Source organism: Chionomys nivalis, chromosome 7 (assembly GCF_950005125.1).
Source record: "Chionomys nivalis chromosome 7, mChiNiv1.1, whole genome shotgun sequence".
In the NCBI taxonomy this organism is placed as follows: domain Eukaryota; kingdom Metazoa; phylum Chordata; class Mammalia; order Rodentia; family Cricetidae; genus Chionomys; species Chionomys nivalis.
This window is the reverse complement of record NC_080092.1, coordinates 65,731,352-65,748,559: the sequence shown is the minus strand read 5'-3', so window position 1 is coordinate 65,748,559 and position 17,208 is coordinate 65,731,352. Positions and strand designations below refer to the sequence as shown.

The window sequence follows — 17,208 nt, the reverse complement described above, 5'->3', positions numbered from 1 at the left end:
CAGCACAGCCAGGTTACACAGAGAAACTCTGTTTTGATAACACAAAACAAACAAACTGTATGTAACAAGTGGTTTTTATGACTTTGATCAGTATAATCTTTATATTTTTCAGATTACCTAATGGATCATAATAAAACTTATAGATGTGTCTTGAGTTAATGAGCTTGATATTTTTGTTTTGTTAGCTATTCTTATAACACATGTCTGTGTGAGATATAACTTAAAATGCAGAGAACTACAAGTGTTTGGTTATATAGTGTTTTCATTGCATCAGTGGACATGTGTGTCATTAGAGATATTCAGTCTCCAGACACATGGAAAGATGAACAATATAATTAGTTATTAAGGGAATAAAATCAAAACCACAATGAAATTCTGATTCTTACCACTAGGATAGCTTTAAATTGTTGTTATTTTAAATTTATTTTTACTAGCATACGAAGAGTTTTTATTATGGTGTTTTTCAAACAATTTTTACTGCATCCTACTTTTTTGTGAGGACGGGAATGTGATGGGGCATGTATGGCAGTCACAGGACAACTTACGGGAGTCTTCCTATCCTGTAAGTCACTGTTGTATTACCATGAGAAATACCATGACTAAGGCAACTGTGGAAGCATTTAACTGAGGGCTTCCTTTCAGTTTCAGAGAGTTAGTTCATGATCACCTTGTCAGCAAGCTTTGGCAGCAGCGGTAACTGACACCTTACATCATGATCCAAGGCAGCAAGTAAAGAAAAGGCAAAAGACTGGGTCTGGTATAGGCTTTTCAGATCTCAAAGCTGACTCCCAGTGACACATCACCAACAAAGATGTGTCTCCTAATCCTTTCCTAATAATTCCATTAACCAGAGACCAAACATTCAAACATGAGCTATGAGAGCCATTCTCATTCAAACCATCACAGTTACCCATTGACTAGACTACTGGCCAAAAAAACTCAAGGAATCTACCTGTTTACATACAACCTTTGTGCTTGAATTTTAAGCATGCAGTACTACACCTGGCTTTTACATAGTGCTGGATCTGAAGTCAGGCCCTTGTACTTGTGGGTAAGCACTTTCCCACTTAGCCATCTTTCCAGCCCCAACAGTGTTTGTGAATGATGCTTTGCTGTGGCCTGTAACTATTGAAATTGACTTTCTGGTAGAACAGTGTTCCACTACATTAGTTGCAATAGTGGCAGTCTTTGCTGAGTACATCTTTGTGTTTTGTGTTTTTCTGTTTTGAAATTTCTAATGAAAGAGAAAGTAATTCTAGTGACAAGTTACAGTCTTGCCTTTAATTTCACACAATTTCTTTTTATGCATTGGCTTTCTTTTGTATGTACAGAGGATGGTTAGAACGAGAAAGCAGGTATGGTCTGCAGCCAGGACACAATTGGTTTATCATCTCCACACAGTGGTGGCAACAGTGGAAAGAATATGTCAAATACGTGAGTTAAATTCCTATCTATATAAATTTTATAGTAACATTTTCAACTCTATCAGATTGTAGAAGTATTACCTAGTAACAATACATGCCAACTTAGACCAAGACTTAACAGGAAAGGAAATGAGTATTTGTAAAAATTGTATATATGCATTTCTACACAAATTTCTTCCCTTATCATCAACCCTATGAAAAAGGAGGTGCCTATTTATGTTACCCACTCTATATGTCATTGAATTCTCTCTCTATGAGGGAAGAGGTTATATTTCTTTTACTTGTGAGGAATTTGTTGCTGAGAGAAAAATAAACCTGGTTATCTTTTTCAGTGTAGACCTGGGATTCAGTGTAGCAACTGGTTTCTAAAATAATGTGTTGTCAGCTATGTTATTTGCATTGTCCTTCACCTTTTACATTAAAAAATTGGGAGAGAGGCTGGGTGGTGGTATCCCACACCTTTAATCCCAGTGCTTGAGAGCTGGAGGTAGGTGTATCTCTGTGAGTCTAGTCTACATAGGGAGTTCCAGGACAGCCAGGACCACATAAAAAAAAAAAAAACCTTGTCTCAAAGAAAGAAAAGAAAAATTTGAGGAAATTAGTAAGAAGTGTTATTTTCTTATTTAAGAAACTTCATTTCAGCTGAGCATAGTTATCCACACTTCTAAGTCTGCACTCAGGAAGTGGATCTTATTTAAGTTCAGTTTGCTGTTCTGAAGGTTGAGCTTTAGTGCCTCACACACTAGACAAGCACACTGCCATTTGGCTACATGCCTAGCCCATGTGTTTTCCAATATAAAACATAAACAGCAAACATGGAGGGTAGTGTTTCTCAGTGAATAAATGTATGTAGACTTCAGGTACCTGTTGGCAAATAATGTTGAATGTAGTAGACAAATGGGAATCTCTTTTTGTTTTGTTTTTGTTTGTTTGTTTTCCAGACAGTGTTTCTCTGTGTAGCCTTAGCTATCCTGGAACTCAACTCTGTAGTCAAGGCTGGCCTTGAACTCCCTGCCTCCTAAGTGCTAGGATTAAAGGCATGGACCACCACCACTGCCCAGCACCTACTTGTTTCTTAGTTCCATTTGCCTGGAATACTCTTTTCCATCCTTTTAACCCTAAGATAGTTTTTGTCCTCAATGATGAGGTGTGTTTCTTGGAGGCAGAAGAAGGATAAATCCTGTTTTCTAAGCCAATCTGCAAGACTTTGTCTTTTTTTAGAGAATTGAGACTATTGATATTGAGAGTTATTGTTGAATAATTTTTTAATTCCTGACATTTTGTTGTAGTAGTGGTGTTTTTTTCCCCCACCTCTTCTGATTAACTTTTCTGTTATTATTCCTTCTGTCCTCTTGGTGTGGTTAACCTTCTCTTCAGATTGAAGTATCCTTCTGGTGTCCTCTGTAGATCTAACTTGGTGAACATAAATTTCTTAAATTTGTTTTTAGCACGAATTGTTCTTCTCCTTTGATTTTGAATGTTTTGCTGTATGTGGTAATCAGTGCCTTTCAGACCTTGTTTATGTGGTACACTCTTTTTCAGTGTACTGTTGAGTATATTGTATGTATTATATGAATATATTATGGACATTGTGTATATGTGTGTATATACATATTCATTCTTCCCTTAAGGAAGTAAAATTTAATTATATAGTAAATGATTTTAGCAACTCACAATGATAAGAATTGTTTTTAAGAACTAGAAAGATGGTTCAGTGGTTAAGAGCTCTAATTGCTCTACCAGAGAACCCAGGTTCAATTCCTAGGACCCACATAGCAGTTTACAACCTTCTGTAACTCCAGTTCCAGGGGTTTCAGCACCCTCTTCTGGCCTCTGAGGGCACCAGGCACACACATGATACATAGACACATGGAGGCAAAACACCCACGTATGTTGTAAGGAGGCTGCTTGTTTCATTCCCATTGCTCAGCTCCCTCAGAAACTGTATTAATTAAGTCACTGATTGGCCCATTAGCTCTAGTTTCTTATTGGTTGACTCTTACATCTTAATTTAACCCATCTCCATTAATCTATGCATCTCCACGAGGTCGTGGCTTACCAGCAAAGTTTTAGCACGTCTGTCTTCAGCACGTCTGTCTTCAGCAGCAGCTCCATGGATTCTCTGTGACTCTGTCCTTCTTCCTCCTAGAATTCAGTTTAGTTTTCTCTGCCTAGCTAAGTTCTGCCCTGCTATAGGTCCAAAGCAGTTTCTTTATTCATTAATGGCAATCATAGCATACAGAGGGGAATCCCACATCACATGTACATAAAACACAATAGAATAAGTTAAAAATAATTCCTTAAAAGCTACAGTTACGTGTAGAATGTTATATTTGTCTTATTTTTTATGATTTTAGGATGCCAACCCTGTTGTGATTGAGCCATCATCAGTTCTAAATGGGGGAAAATTTTCATTTGGAACAGCAGCACATTCTATGGAGCAGGGAGAAGATAGAATCAGTAATAACCTCAGTTATATGAATACCACAGAAGAGAAATACTCAGACAACATTTCTTCTGCATCTGAAGCCTCAGAGTCTACTGGCAGTGGTAAATATGTCTCCCATGGGGCTTAATAATGTTTTTGACACAGGTTCTCAAGTAACCCAGACTAGCCTTGACCTTGGCTTTGTAGCTGAGGAGGACCTGGAACTTCTCCTGCCTTTACTTCCTAAGTACTGGGATTACGGGCATGTACCACCACACCACACTCGTGATTATTCTTTCTGAGTCTGCTTTTGTGGGCACAGTGTTGTAAGGATAGGGCCCCTTGTTCATCCTGGCTGCCCGGCTACCTGGCTACCTTACACTTGAAATAACCACACAGAAACTGTATTAAAACACTGCTTGGCCATTAGCTCTAACTTCTTTTTTTTTATATTTATTTATTTATTTATTTATTTATTTATTTTTTGGTTTTTCGAGACAGGGTTTCTCTGTAGCTTTGGTACCTGTCCTGGAACTAGCTCTTGTAGACCAGGCTGGCCTCGAACTCACAGAGATCCGCCTGCCTCTGCCTCCTGAGTGCTGGGATTAAAGGCGTGCGCCACCACCGCCCGGCAGCTCTAACTTCTTATTGGCTAACTCTTACATATTATTTTAACCCATCTCCATTAATCTGTGTATTGCCACATGTCCGTGGCTTACCAGAGATTCTAACCGGTGTCCATTTCAGGCGGAGGATCCATGGCTTCTCTGACTCTGCCCTTCTTCCTCTCAGCATTCGGTTCTGTTTTCTTCACCTACCTTAGTTCCACCATATCAACTAGGCCAAGGCAGTTTCTTTACTCATTAACCAATGAAAGCAACACACAAACAGAAGGAACTCTACACCAGAACAGTATCAATGTCAGGCTTCCAATCAAAGAAATATATTTTGAATGAAATATTCAGTTATAAAATTCTTGAGTGTATTATTGGTTTTTAAGTAAACATAATCTCTCACTATGAAAGTCCTTTCATTTTTCATTAACCAAGCCATATTGCTATTTAATGTTTTGCCAATAAATTCAGTCTAGTGAATACAGATTTTTAAGAAAATAAAATTATCCGTATCCAGAACTCCTTAATCATAAACATGCCTTCATTGGATTAGAATCTTCGTATTAGATTGTTTTAACACTTCAGCCCAGAAGTTTGAGATTTATTTTGTTAAAATACTATATATTAATAATACTTACCATAATTCCCTTCTGTCCTTTGTACTTATCTGAAGCTTAATGGTTCTATACTTACAAGGAAGATACTTTAGTACTACTATAATTCAACTTGAGAATCATTCCTCTTAATTGCTGATAAAATACTAAAACCCTCAAACATTTTCTCTTCTGACATTTACTTCCTTTTTCTGTGGGAGTAGTAAGCACACTGGCAGAACTAGCGTTTCCTTCATTCTACTATTTCCCTCCCTATCTGACATGACAGAAATCATTTAGTGGTCCTAGAAGTATTGTGATCTGCTTTAACACCACATTTCATTCTCATATTTTTCTCCATCATCATTTCTTTTTCCATTTGAGTCCAGGTTCTGATGTGTATTTTACTATATAACATTATTACCCATAGGATGAGTAGTACCATGAATAGAAGTTTACAAAGCAGTTGAATATTAGAATGTTTACAAAAGATTGACATCTAGTTGAGAGTTGAAATATCTTAAAATACTATTAGGTTCAAACTCTGCCATTATTAGGCATTTTTCTCTGTGTTTTTCTATTATAAAGATCATGACTTCTTTTTAAATAGCTATATTAAGAAAACAGGCACTGAGTGTGGTAACACTCAACCACCTTTAAGGGGAATAGAAGGCAGGTAAATATCTGAGTTCAAGGCCAGCCTGATCTATATAATATGAGTGCCTGGCTAGCCAGAGATATACACACCTTGACTCAGAGATAGGGAGAAGGAGAGGGACAGAGGTTTAGAGGCTTCCTATTGCTGTTTTTGCCAAGAATATTTGGAATAATGCTTGCAGTATGAGAATTTTAGGGAGTATGAAAACACAACTACTTGGCCTGTAATTCTCATTATAAATTATTGTATAGTCTAGGAAGATGTTCAAATGTTCAGTTGGTAAAAACTTGTATTCTAATTCTATTATTGTCTTTTATCTAGAAAGAATACATCTGTCCTTCTTCTATATTTATCAAAATGTAAAACTTGAGTAACATACCAGGATAAGAGCATTAACAAAATACATGGACATTTGGATTTATATATTTAAGCCTGTGTATATAGACAAACCAAAAATAAGGTCTGGAGCATACTGGCTGCTCTTCCAGAGAACTGAGGTTCAAATCCCAACACCCACATGGCAACTCCTAACTATCTGTAACCTCAATTTCAGGGGATCTGACACCCTCACACTAATGCACATAAAATAAAGTTAAATAAATTAAAAAGAAGGTACAGTCATTTTCTGAAGAAAAAAACTAAAAATAGCTTCACTGGACTGTGGTGGCTTATGCCTTTAATCCCAGCACTTGGGAGGCAGAGACAGATGGATCTCTGTGAGTTCGAGGCCAACCTGGTCTATGGAGTGAGTTCCATTACAGCCAAAGCTGTTACACAGTGAAACCCTGTCTCAAGAAAACAAAAAACAAAAACACTAAAATTAAGAAACTATCATTATTGTTTTGTTTTGTTTCTTGATAGGCTTTCTGTATTCTGGCACACCAGGGGCAGATATGTGCTTTGCAAGGCAACATAATACTTCTGACAATAACAACCAGTGTGTACTAGGAGCCAATGGGAATATCCTTTTGCACCTTAATCCTCAGAAGCCAGGAGCTATTGATAACCAGCCACTAGTAACTCAAGAACCAGTAAAGGTAGGTGTTTGACATCAGACTTTCAAATTGTTCTCTTCCAAGTAGCCATTAAATTTCGAAGGTTTTAGCATAAAGAAAAGCATTGTAGTTCATCTAAATTAGCCTGTCATAGGCATGATGTCATCTCATAGTGCTTCTCTATGAGAGAGGATATGCTGTATAGCCCAGGCTGACCTGGAACTCAAGAGGATTCACCTGCCTCTGCCTCCTAAATGCTGGTGCTAAATGCCTATACCACCCTACTCACCCAGAGTTCCTTTTCTTAAATAGTTCACTGAAAAGTAAAACTTACAAATCTCTGCCAAAATCCCATTTTCTGGGAAAACTTGTTTACAGAATAGGAGCCACCAAAAATCACAGACGAATAAATTTATTTCCAGCAATGTGAAACTAGGAAATAATATTAATTTGTTCTATGTCTACATTTTTTTGATGTACAAGAGACTATAAAATTAAAAACAATACTTAAATTTCATTTTTTTCTAAGGCTACGTCATTAACACTAGAAGGAGGACGATTAAAACGAACTCCACAGCTAATCCATGGAAGAGATTATGAAATGGTCCCAGAACCTGTATGGAGAGCACTTTATCATTGGTATGGCGCAAACCTGGCCCTCCCTCGACCAGTAAGTATCCTAATAGTGCCTTATGTAAGAAGTAGTCATAGAAGGATGTGTGTATGTGCATGCGTGGTGTATGAAGGCCAGAGTTTGATATTCACTTTTCTGTGTGAATTTCTCTAGTCACAATTTAATTCTTACCTTATGGTAGCACAGTATTTGAAACCTGTTCAAATTAATTGAAAAATAATTTTAAGTTCCTTTACATTTTATGTATTCAGTTAGTATTTAGGTAATACTTAAGGTTTTGGAAAGGTATTAAAATGTAATTATATTATTTCTCTCCATTTTTTTTTCCTTCCTCTGATTCCTCCCACCACCTTCCACTCCACCCCAAACTCTTGGCCTCTTCCTCCCCAATTGTTATTTACAGACACGTATGTGCACAGGTGTGTGCTCACACACACACACAAATATATACAGTAGTCCATTCAGTGTTGCATGTGCAAGGTTTCAAGGCTGACTGACCTGGGTATTAAATAACCAATTAGGGGCCTCTTCCATGGGGAAAGACTACTTCTCCCTCTCTTAGCATTTCTTTGTTGCCTATAGTTTTTTGCCTAGGGGTGGGGCTGCTTGATTCCCTTTCCATGTTAGCATGCCTTGGTGTTGTCCTTAGGTAGGTCTTGTTTAGGCAGCTGAACTGTTGAGATTCCATGGATGATGTTTCCTTGAGCAGTTGTGATTTCTTTGTAATGGTTTGTCCGTTTTGAAGAGAAGCTATTGAGTGTTGAAAACTAAAACTAAACTCACATCTGAGATTTGGAGGGTTTTGTTTTGTTTTGGTTTTTGACACTTAATTTTGTTTTTAAATGAAAGGTGGGATAGAAATGTCCATAAATTCTAATCTTGAAAGATTAATTTAGGAGCAGAAACCTGAGCATATTCAAATCTTTGTAACTTGAATGTAGGAGTAAGCTACTAAAATACAGGTAGTGAACTTATTGAATATTTTAAAATTAATGTCAGAGCTTGGAATGGTGACACATGCCTTTTGTTGTTGTTGTTGTTTTTTTTTTTTTTTTTGGTTTTTTTCGAGACAGGGTTTCTCTGTGGTTTTGGAGCCTGTCCTGGAACTAGCTCTTGTAGACCAGGCTGGTCTCGAACTCACAGAGATCCGCCTGCCTCTGCCTCCCGAGTGCTGGGATTAAAGGCATGCGCCACCACCGCCCGGCTGTTTTTTTTTTTTTTTTTTTTTTTTTTTTGAGACAGGGTTTCTCTGTAGCTTTGGAGCCTGTCCTGGAACTAGCTCTTGTAGACCAAACTGGCCTCGAACTCAGAGATTCGCCTGTCTCTGCCTCCTGAGTGCTGGGATTAAAGGTGTGTGACACATGACTAGTATACCAATACTCAAGGGTCATAGGTTCAGGGCAGCCTACTATATAGAGCAACACTGTCTTTAAGAAGAGGACCTTAGGTTAAGGGCTAGAGAGAATTGCTTGCTCAGTGGTTAGAGCACTGGCTGATCTTGCAAAAGAACTTGGGTTTGATTCCTAGCACCTACATGGTGGCTGACATCTATCTGACACTTCAGTTCCAGGGGACCTGACAATCTCTTCTGTGGATACCAGGTACACGTATGGTGTGTATACATTTATGTTGGCAAAAGCCCATACACATGGGGGCTGGAGTGATGACTTAGTGATTAATAACACTGAATTCTCTTGTAGAGGATCTGAGTTTGATCTAAAATACACATATATCTCAACCATTCTTAAACTCCAGCTCCAGAGGATTCCCTCTTTGAGCCTTCAAGGATACTGTACTCATGTGGTAACAGACATACATGCAGGTAAAACACCCACACACACCAAATAATAAAATGGTCTATTGGTGGGGAGTGAGACATAGTCTTGTTTGTTTGTTTGTCTTTTGTTTATCGAGACAGGATTTCTCTATAGCTTTGGAGCCTGTCCTGAAACTAGTTCTTTTTTTTTTATTTATTTTTTTATTTTATTTTATTTTTTTTTATTTTCGAGACAGGGTTTCTCCGTAGCTTTTTGGTTCCTGTGCTGGAACTAGCTCTTGTAGACCAGGCTGGCCTCGAATGGAACTAGTTCTTGTAGACCAGGTTGGCCTCTAACTCAAAGAGATCTGCCTTCCGCCACCTCCCCAGTCTTGGGATTAAAGGCGTGCGCCACCATCACCCGGCTGAGACATAGTCTTTTTGCATAGCCCTGGCTAGTCTGGAACTCACTATGTAGACCATATTGACCTGTCACTCACAGAGATACACCTGCCTCAGCCTCCTGAATGCTGAGGTTAAAGTGTGTACCATCACACCCAGCTTAAAAATTGTTTTGTTTGTTTTTTAGACAGGGTTTCTCTGTGTGTCCCTGGCTGTCCTGGAACTGGCTTTATAGATCAGGTTGTCCTCCAACTCAGAGAGATCCTCTGCCTCCTGCCTCTGCCTCCTGAGTGGTAGTGTTAAAGGCATGTGCCACCACTGCCCAGCTTAAAAAAAATTTTAAGGAATGTACATATGTTAATTTCTTTTTAAAAAATGTTCATAAAGTAAAAATAATTTTCAAAAATGCACCAAGAGGGGCTAAAGAAATGGTTCAGAGTTTATAAGAACACTTACTGTTCTTTCAAAAGACCTAGGTTTGGTTCCTTGTACCAACATGGCGGGTAACAGTCATTTGTATCTCCAGGTCCAGGGGATCTAGTGCCCTCTTATGTCCTCTACAGACAATAGGCACACATGTGATGCACATACATGTAAACTAGCAAAACATTCATACTCATAAGATCAATAAATTATAAAACTTTTTAATAGAAACTTAAGTTTGACTAAAAGGGTTTTGTTTTTTAGAGTTATCACTACTTTTTTAATCTTTTACAAAAATAGGTAATCAAGAATAGCAAGACGGACATCCCAGAACTAGAATTATTTCCTCGCTATCTTCTCTTCCTTCGACAGCAGCCCGCCACACGGACTCAGCAGTCTAACATCTGGGTGAATATGGGTATGATGAGCCTGAGAATGTTTCCTCAGCACTTGCCTAGAGGTAACTTAAGAATGCAGCAAGAATGCCATGCATTTCCTTAAAAATAAATGGAAAATCACATTGCTCAAAGTCTGGTGCCACTGTGCTAATATATGCCCTTTGCTTTCATACAGAATCAGTAAATCACTTGTGAGCTTAGATCTTTGGTCATGCACAAGATTGGATGGGACAGAGGCAAACTCTTAGGTGCAAACTAAGGTTTATTTTCTTCTTAGGTGCAAAACTAAGGTTTATTTTCTTTTATAGTTTGTAAGTTTATGAAAATAGCAAATAGAATAGATTTTACTTAATTTTCTTTAGTTAAGCCATTGTAAATTGTTGTTATCCCTAAGATGCAGTTCACCAATCATTGACTGATTTTTTTCAACCTTACTCAAATTTATTGACATAATTAATCCCTTATGAGCTACTTTTATTTTAACAAAATGAGAAGCATTTATTGTACTAGCTAAGAACATTTTGTAAGAGACATAATACACATAATACATTTGCTTTGATTTTGAGGAAGTTTTTTTGTGGTTGCATTCTGATTGGGTTTTTTGTTTGTTTTGTTGTTGTTTCCTTTTTGGTAGTGTTGATAAATGTTCGGCCTAGGCCCCTGTGTGTGCTAGATAGATGTTCTGTCTATCACTTTGTCACATCTCTAGCCCAATATTGTGGCTTTGAGAAATGCCAAGCCATCCCTCAACAAAGGGGAAAAAAAACAAATCTATCATTATCTTACACATGTCCTCAGCCTGTTTCTGATGACACACATCTTTAATCCCAGTGTTCTAGAATCAGAGGCAGGTGGCTCTCTCTGAGTTCAAGGCCAGCCTGGTTGCATAGCAATTTCCAGGCCAACCAATGCCAGGTAGTGAGTCCCTATCTCAAGGTGGATGGAAGGATGGATGGATGGGTGGGTGGGTGGATGGGTGGATAGAATGTTGAGACAAGGTTTCTTGTAGCTTTGGAGCCTGTTCAGGAACTTGCTCTGTAGACCACACTGGCTTGAACTCACAGAGATCTACCTGCTTCTGTTTCCTGAGGCTGGGATTAAAGGCATGCACTGCCACCACCTGGCAAAATGTTCCTCTTAATATATAACATGAATAAGGTTCTCCTTTGATTCTAAACTAAGTTAAATTTTATTGATGGAGAATATTTATGTATTTTTCCCTTGCAAATATTTGAAATTACTCTTCAGTTTAAAAAAAAAATAGAGGGGCTGGAGAGGTGGCTCAGAGGTTAAGAGCACTAACTGCTCTTCTAGAGGACCTGGGTTCAATCCCCAGCACCCACATGGTGGCTCACAACCATCTGTAATGAGATCTGATGCCCTCTTCTGGCATGCAGACATACATGCAGGCAGAACATTGTATACATAATAAATGAATGAATGAATGAATAAACAAACTTAAAAAAAAATATTTGAGCTGGCTAGCTGGCTCCATGAGTTACTTGTGACCAAGCCTGACAACCCTGAGTTTGATCCCCAGACTCACATGCTGAAAGGAGAGAACTGACTCCTACAAGTTGTTCTCTGACCTTTACACGCACACACAGATACTAAGTAATGTAAAGCAAAATTTTAAAATTAATTCATCAGTTCAAAGTCTTGAACTGTGTTTTAGTTATTAGAATGTTATGACTATCTGTAAACCCTGTGTAAGTGCTAGCTCTCTTTTGAATTTTCCTTAAAGGGGGGCTGGAGAAATGACTCCGTGGTTAAAATCATTTGTTGGTCCTGCCCAGACTGTAATGGCTTAAGTAAAATGCTGCAGGTCCCCAAGCAGCAACAGGCAGCAGGTCCTGAAACCACAGCAGGCCACGAGGGTCCCAGGCAGGAAGCTGCCTGGTGGGTGAGAGACCTTGATGGATACGCAGGCCATGCAGAGTGCAGTTGGAAATTGAATATTTATTTAGTGCCTTATGAAAGGGAAGGGAAGAGAAGAGTGAGAGACAGAGAGATTGAGAGATTGAAATGGAAAGGAAGAACTCTGACTTCAGGCAGGCAGTAAGATCTGCCTGCCTCTGCAGTGGATGCGGGAGGGAGTGGGCGGGGCTTGTCTTTTAAAGGGACAGGCCAGACCCCAGATTTAGTTCCCAGCACCCACATGGTTTCTCACAACCATCCTTAACGCCAGTAGTACTTGGGGTTCTGACACGTCTTTTAACCCCCACAGGCACCAGGCACACATGTACATGCATACTTACACACATAAAATAAAAATAAATAAATCTGGTCTGGAGAAATGGCTCAATAATTAAGAACACTTACTGCTCTTCCAGAGGACCCAGCTTCAAATTCCCACCCTCCCATGACAGCCTACAGCTGTCTGTGATTCTAGTTCCAAAAGATCCTACACCCTCACACAGGCATACATGAAGGCAAGAACACCATTTGCACGTAAATAAAAATAAGCATATTATTTAAAAAAAATAAATCTTCAAGAAAGTAAATCTTTTTAAAAGGCTACCTTCAGATAATGTATGAAGATGATTTCACATATTGTTTCATGACAATTAGAACAAAACAGTGTTCACTCTTTAACGTTAAAATCATGAACAATGAATAGAATCTTTATGAAATATTCTTTATTTAACTTTCTGGTAAATAGAAATGTTAAGCATACCTTCCATGGCACCCATAGCATGTCTTTTTTGATTCTCTTTGAAAGATAACATGAGAGGCAAGATACGTTGTTGCATTTTTAGTAAGTATTTGTAACTCTTGTGCTGATCCTAGATTTTTGCTGCTTATGTGAATTTCTGATTTGCTGGTTCTCTTCAAAAGCACAAAATTATGCATATAAGTGGCTGCCTGCTGAATGAGCTAAACTGTATAGGCTCTGGAACTCAGTTTTCCTTTTTGTGGCCTAGGAAAATGAAGATTGGCTGGGGCATTATGCTTGCCGGTGCTTCTGAATTCTAGAATGGGATAGTGCTGATTCTCCAAATTTGTTTCTTAGTTTGAAATTTTATTCCTGACTAATTATAAAATGAATCATTATTTTGAATTTTATAAAACTGCTTTCTTGCTGTAATCTTAAAACTAATCCTCTGATGTATAATTGAAGAAATCTGTTGTTTTAAGGGTTATTTTTTTTTTGCTTGCTAATAGATAAATATTTGCTTTGCTACACATTAAAAAAATCATGGTTGAGTTTTTTTATGCTATACATTGTGTGCTTCTTGGTCAAATACTCAGTTATTAACGATATTCACTAGGCTTTTTTAAAAATTACTTTTTTTAGCCGGGTGGTAATGGTATACACCTTTAGTCCCAGCACTCGGGAGGCAGAGGCAGGTGGATGGATCTCTGTGAGTTCAAGACCAGCCAGTACTAAAATAGCTAGTAACAGGTTTCAAAGTTATAGAGAAACCCTATCTCAAAAAACAAACAAACAAAAGATTATTTCCTTTCAAAGGAGAACTTAACAAAAATCTAACCTCTTGTAGGTATGTATAACTGTTGTAAGCTACAGCTTTTGTCTAGGTTGTTGACTAAGTTAGTTGACCAATATTTAGCGCATTTATAACCTGTCTTTGATTTTCATAGGCCTTGTCATTTTATTCCTTCATGTTTTAAGTGTAAGTAGACTTAATATATTTAGTATATATGTATATATAATAAAGTTCTCACATCAACACCTCTAAGAGCCTGAAAGACAATTGTATCACCAGTCTTTTTGATTCTACTCTGAGCACTTCAGGAATTCAAGGTCATTGTGTTGCCAACAGGTTGGGTAGGCAAACTAGATTATATCTACCTCTCTTTCTGTCTTTCTGTCTTTCTTTCACCCGCGCTCCCTGTCTGTCTGTCTGTCTGTCTGTCTGTCTGTGTTTGGCTTGGTTAGGTTTTTTTCAAGACATGGTTTCTCTGTCCATCCCTGTCCTGGAACTAGCTCTTGTAGACCAGCCTGGCCTCGAACTCACAGAGATCTGCCTGCCTCTGCCTCCCGAGTGCTGGGATTAAAGGTATATGCCACCACCCAGCTGCAATTCTGAGTTTTAAGAACTAGATTAGGTGAACGAAATTAACTATCTGTTGAATTCAAATTCCATTCTATTTCAGGGACCCCCCACTCTTCATTTTATTTTATTTTCCAGTTCTGGGCATTAAACCCAGGTCTTTTGCACATGCTGGGCAGGCATTTTACTCCTGAGCTAAATCCCTAATCCCCTCCCGAAATTCTTTTTGTTTTCTTGTTTTTTCAAGACAAGGTTTCTCTGTAACTTTGAAGGCTGTCCTGGATGTACTAGCTCTTGTACACCAGGGTGGCCTTGAACTCACAGAGATCCTCCTGCCTCTGCCTTCTGAGTGCTGGGATTAAAGGCATGCACCACCACCACCCAGCCCCTCCCTATTATTAATGAGAATTTTATTTCATCTTGCTATTATGACCAAACTGAGAACAGCCATATACTGATGTCAGTTATTTTTTTTTTTTTTTATCATCATGTTCCCATTCTTGGGATCAAAATATGTCAATTATTTGGATCACTATGCTTTTATTTTTATTCTTCCAAAATTGAGGCTTTAAGATATTTGGGTCTCCAATTTTCTCAAGCAGCCCCCTACTTTGGTTTCTTTGAGTCAGGGTCTTGTGTAGCTCAGACTGACCTTTATGTAGCTGAGGATGACTCTGATGAACTCTTGGTCTTTTTGTGCTGGGATTACCATGTCCATCCATATTCAGGTTTTTCATAATATTCTTCATTTATAAAATTATTAGACATTTACTTCTTACTTCTCATCATTGTTTTCTAAATTACCATGGTCACCATTGCTGAGACCGGTGTTTTATGTTTGTTTGTATATATATATATATATATATATATATATTTTTTTTTAATGTCTCCTTTTTTCCTTATCATACCTATTATAACTATAGGAAATGTACCTTCTCCAAATGCGCCTCTAAAGCGGGTATTAGCCTATACAGGCTGTTTTAGTAGAATGCAAACCATCAAGGAAATTCATGAATATCTGTCTCAAAGGCTTCGCATCAAAGAGGAAGATATGCGACTATGGCTATACAATAGTGAGGTAAGAAACATCTCAGACTCATGAAAAGTCTGATGTTAAATCATGCTGGGGATATAGTCCGGTGGTAAAGCACTCGTTCAATATATACTAGGCTCTGGGTTTCAAAAAAGAGTTTAACTGTATTTCATAAATAAGAGAATTGTCTGTAGTAGTTATGCTAAAAGCCATTTCTGGGTTCTCAATGAAAACGTTAGACTTTTAAAGTTTCTCTATTCTCTAATATATTCTTTATTGTGTCCTGCTTTAGTCACCATTAAGAGGCATAATCATAAGAAAAAAAATTTTAAAAAAAGAGGCATAGCCGGGCGATGGTGGCGCACGCCTTTAATCCCAGCACTCAGGAGGCAGAGGCAGGCGTATCTCTGTGAGTTCGAGACCAGCCTGGTCTACAGAACTAGTTCTGGGACAGGCTCCAAAGCCACAGAGAAACCCTGTCTCGAAAAACCAAAAAAAATCCAAAACAAAGCAAAAAAAAAAAAAAAATAGAGGCATAATCATACAGGAATTAAGGGCACAGTTTGTGTGCACAAGGAAGGAAAATATGGGTAGCAATAGGGAAATAGGTAAATTCAGTTACAAAGTTACATTACTAAGAGTTAAATCCTTACTCTGCCATTTGTTAGTTGTATAGCTGAGGCAAGTCACTTAACATTCTATACCCCAGTTTTCACAGTAAAGGGGAATGAAGCTTTATTTTCTGCAAGTTCTGTTGTCTTGGTGAACTTTGGTTTGGTCTGTAGTGACTTATCTACTCTTTCCACAAATTATATATAATTTTGTTTCAGCAACACGTAAAATTTTAGAACACACCATCATTCCGTCACTTTGTCCCCTAAACTATATATTTGAACAACTAAATATCTGTAAAATGAATCATGTAAGTGCAAAGGAATAGTAGTTGTCATTCATTTTTATTTTTGTATTTGTTTCAAGTTTACTAGCCAAATTAACAGAAGCATTTTCTTCTCTACAGAACTACCTGACTCTTTTGGATGATGAGGATCATAGGTTGGAATATTTGAAAATCCAGGATGAGCAGCACCTGGTAATTGAAGGTACAGAATAGAAATGCACATCTATATTAGATTGGGGGGGCATCTGTAGTAGTGGTGATGTATGTGGGGGAGTGTTTAGTTTTGTTAATGGGTTGTTGGTGTGTGTTGGGTTAATTTGGGGAAATTGTTGTTTTGTATTTTTGAGACAATCTCTTATAGCCCAAACTGACCTTGAACTTCACTGAATAGATGAGGAAGATCTTTTACTTTTTACTCTGATCCTGCTGCCTCTGCCTCCCATATGATGGCATAGATTAAGTTTTAGCTTAGGGTAAGACTCTACAGAATTACTCACTAAGGAATCCCATTTTACAATTTTCTCAAGATAGTTAGCATTATATTCCTTATGTTAAAGCAGACCCACTGAACTCCTAGTGTGTTTCTTACCTACTAGATTGTTTCAAAAGAAGAATGGCCTGTTTATATGTAGCCTTAGGCTGACCAAGGAAGGAAAATGTGGGTGGCAACAGGTAAATTCAGTTGTAAGTTATGAAGTTTTATAAAATTTTCAGACTACCATTTTGAGTTAAGATACCAACATTTCTCCCCCAGTACTGGAGAATGAACCTAGGATCCCATGCATGTGAGGCATCCTACCCACTAAGTTTTGTTCCCATCTCCTCTCAGACTCTAGTATTCATTAGCACTGGCCCCTCACCAACAGTGCAGCTCCTGTACTCACCGATGATTTACACATGGCGCATTCATGTTGAAGTTGTGTTTTTCCCCATAAT

The 17,208-nt window shown here is 38.1% G+C and overlaps 1 protein-coding gene across 1 annotated transcript in view; it reads left to right on the top strand.

Annotated features, from left to right (window-relative positions):
* The window catches only part of Usp32 (ubiquitin specific peptidase 32), a 137,735-nt gene that overhangs the window by 79,401 nt on the left and 41,126 nt on the right, over positions 1–17,208 (top strand). Inside the window, exons 12-18 of the mRNA XM_057774344.1 lie at positions 1,332–1,434; positions 3,782–3,974; positions 6,579–6,754; positions 7,242–7,382; positions 10,228–10,345; positions 15,265–15,419; positions 16,393–16,474. Of these exons, the coding sequence (XP_057630327.1) occupies positions 1,332–1,434; positions 3,782–3,974; positions 6,579–6,754; positions 7,242–7,382; positions 10,228–10,345; positions 15,265–15,419; positions 16,393–16,474 (968 nt within the window). The remainder of the gene's footprint in view (positions 1–1,331; positions 1,435–3,781; positions 3,975–6,578; positions 6,755–7,241; positions 7,383–10,227; positions 10,346–15,264; positions 15,420–16,392; positions 16,475–17,208) is intronic.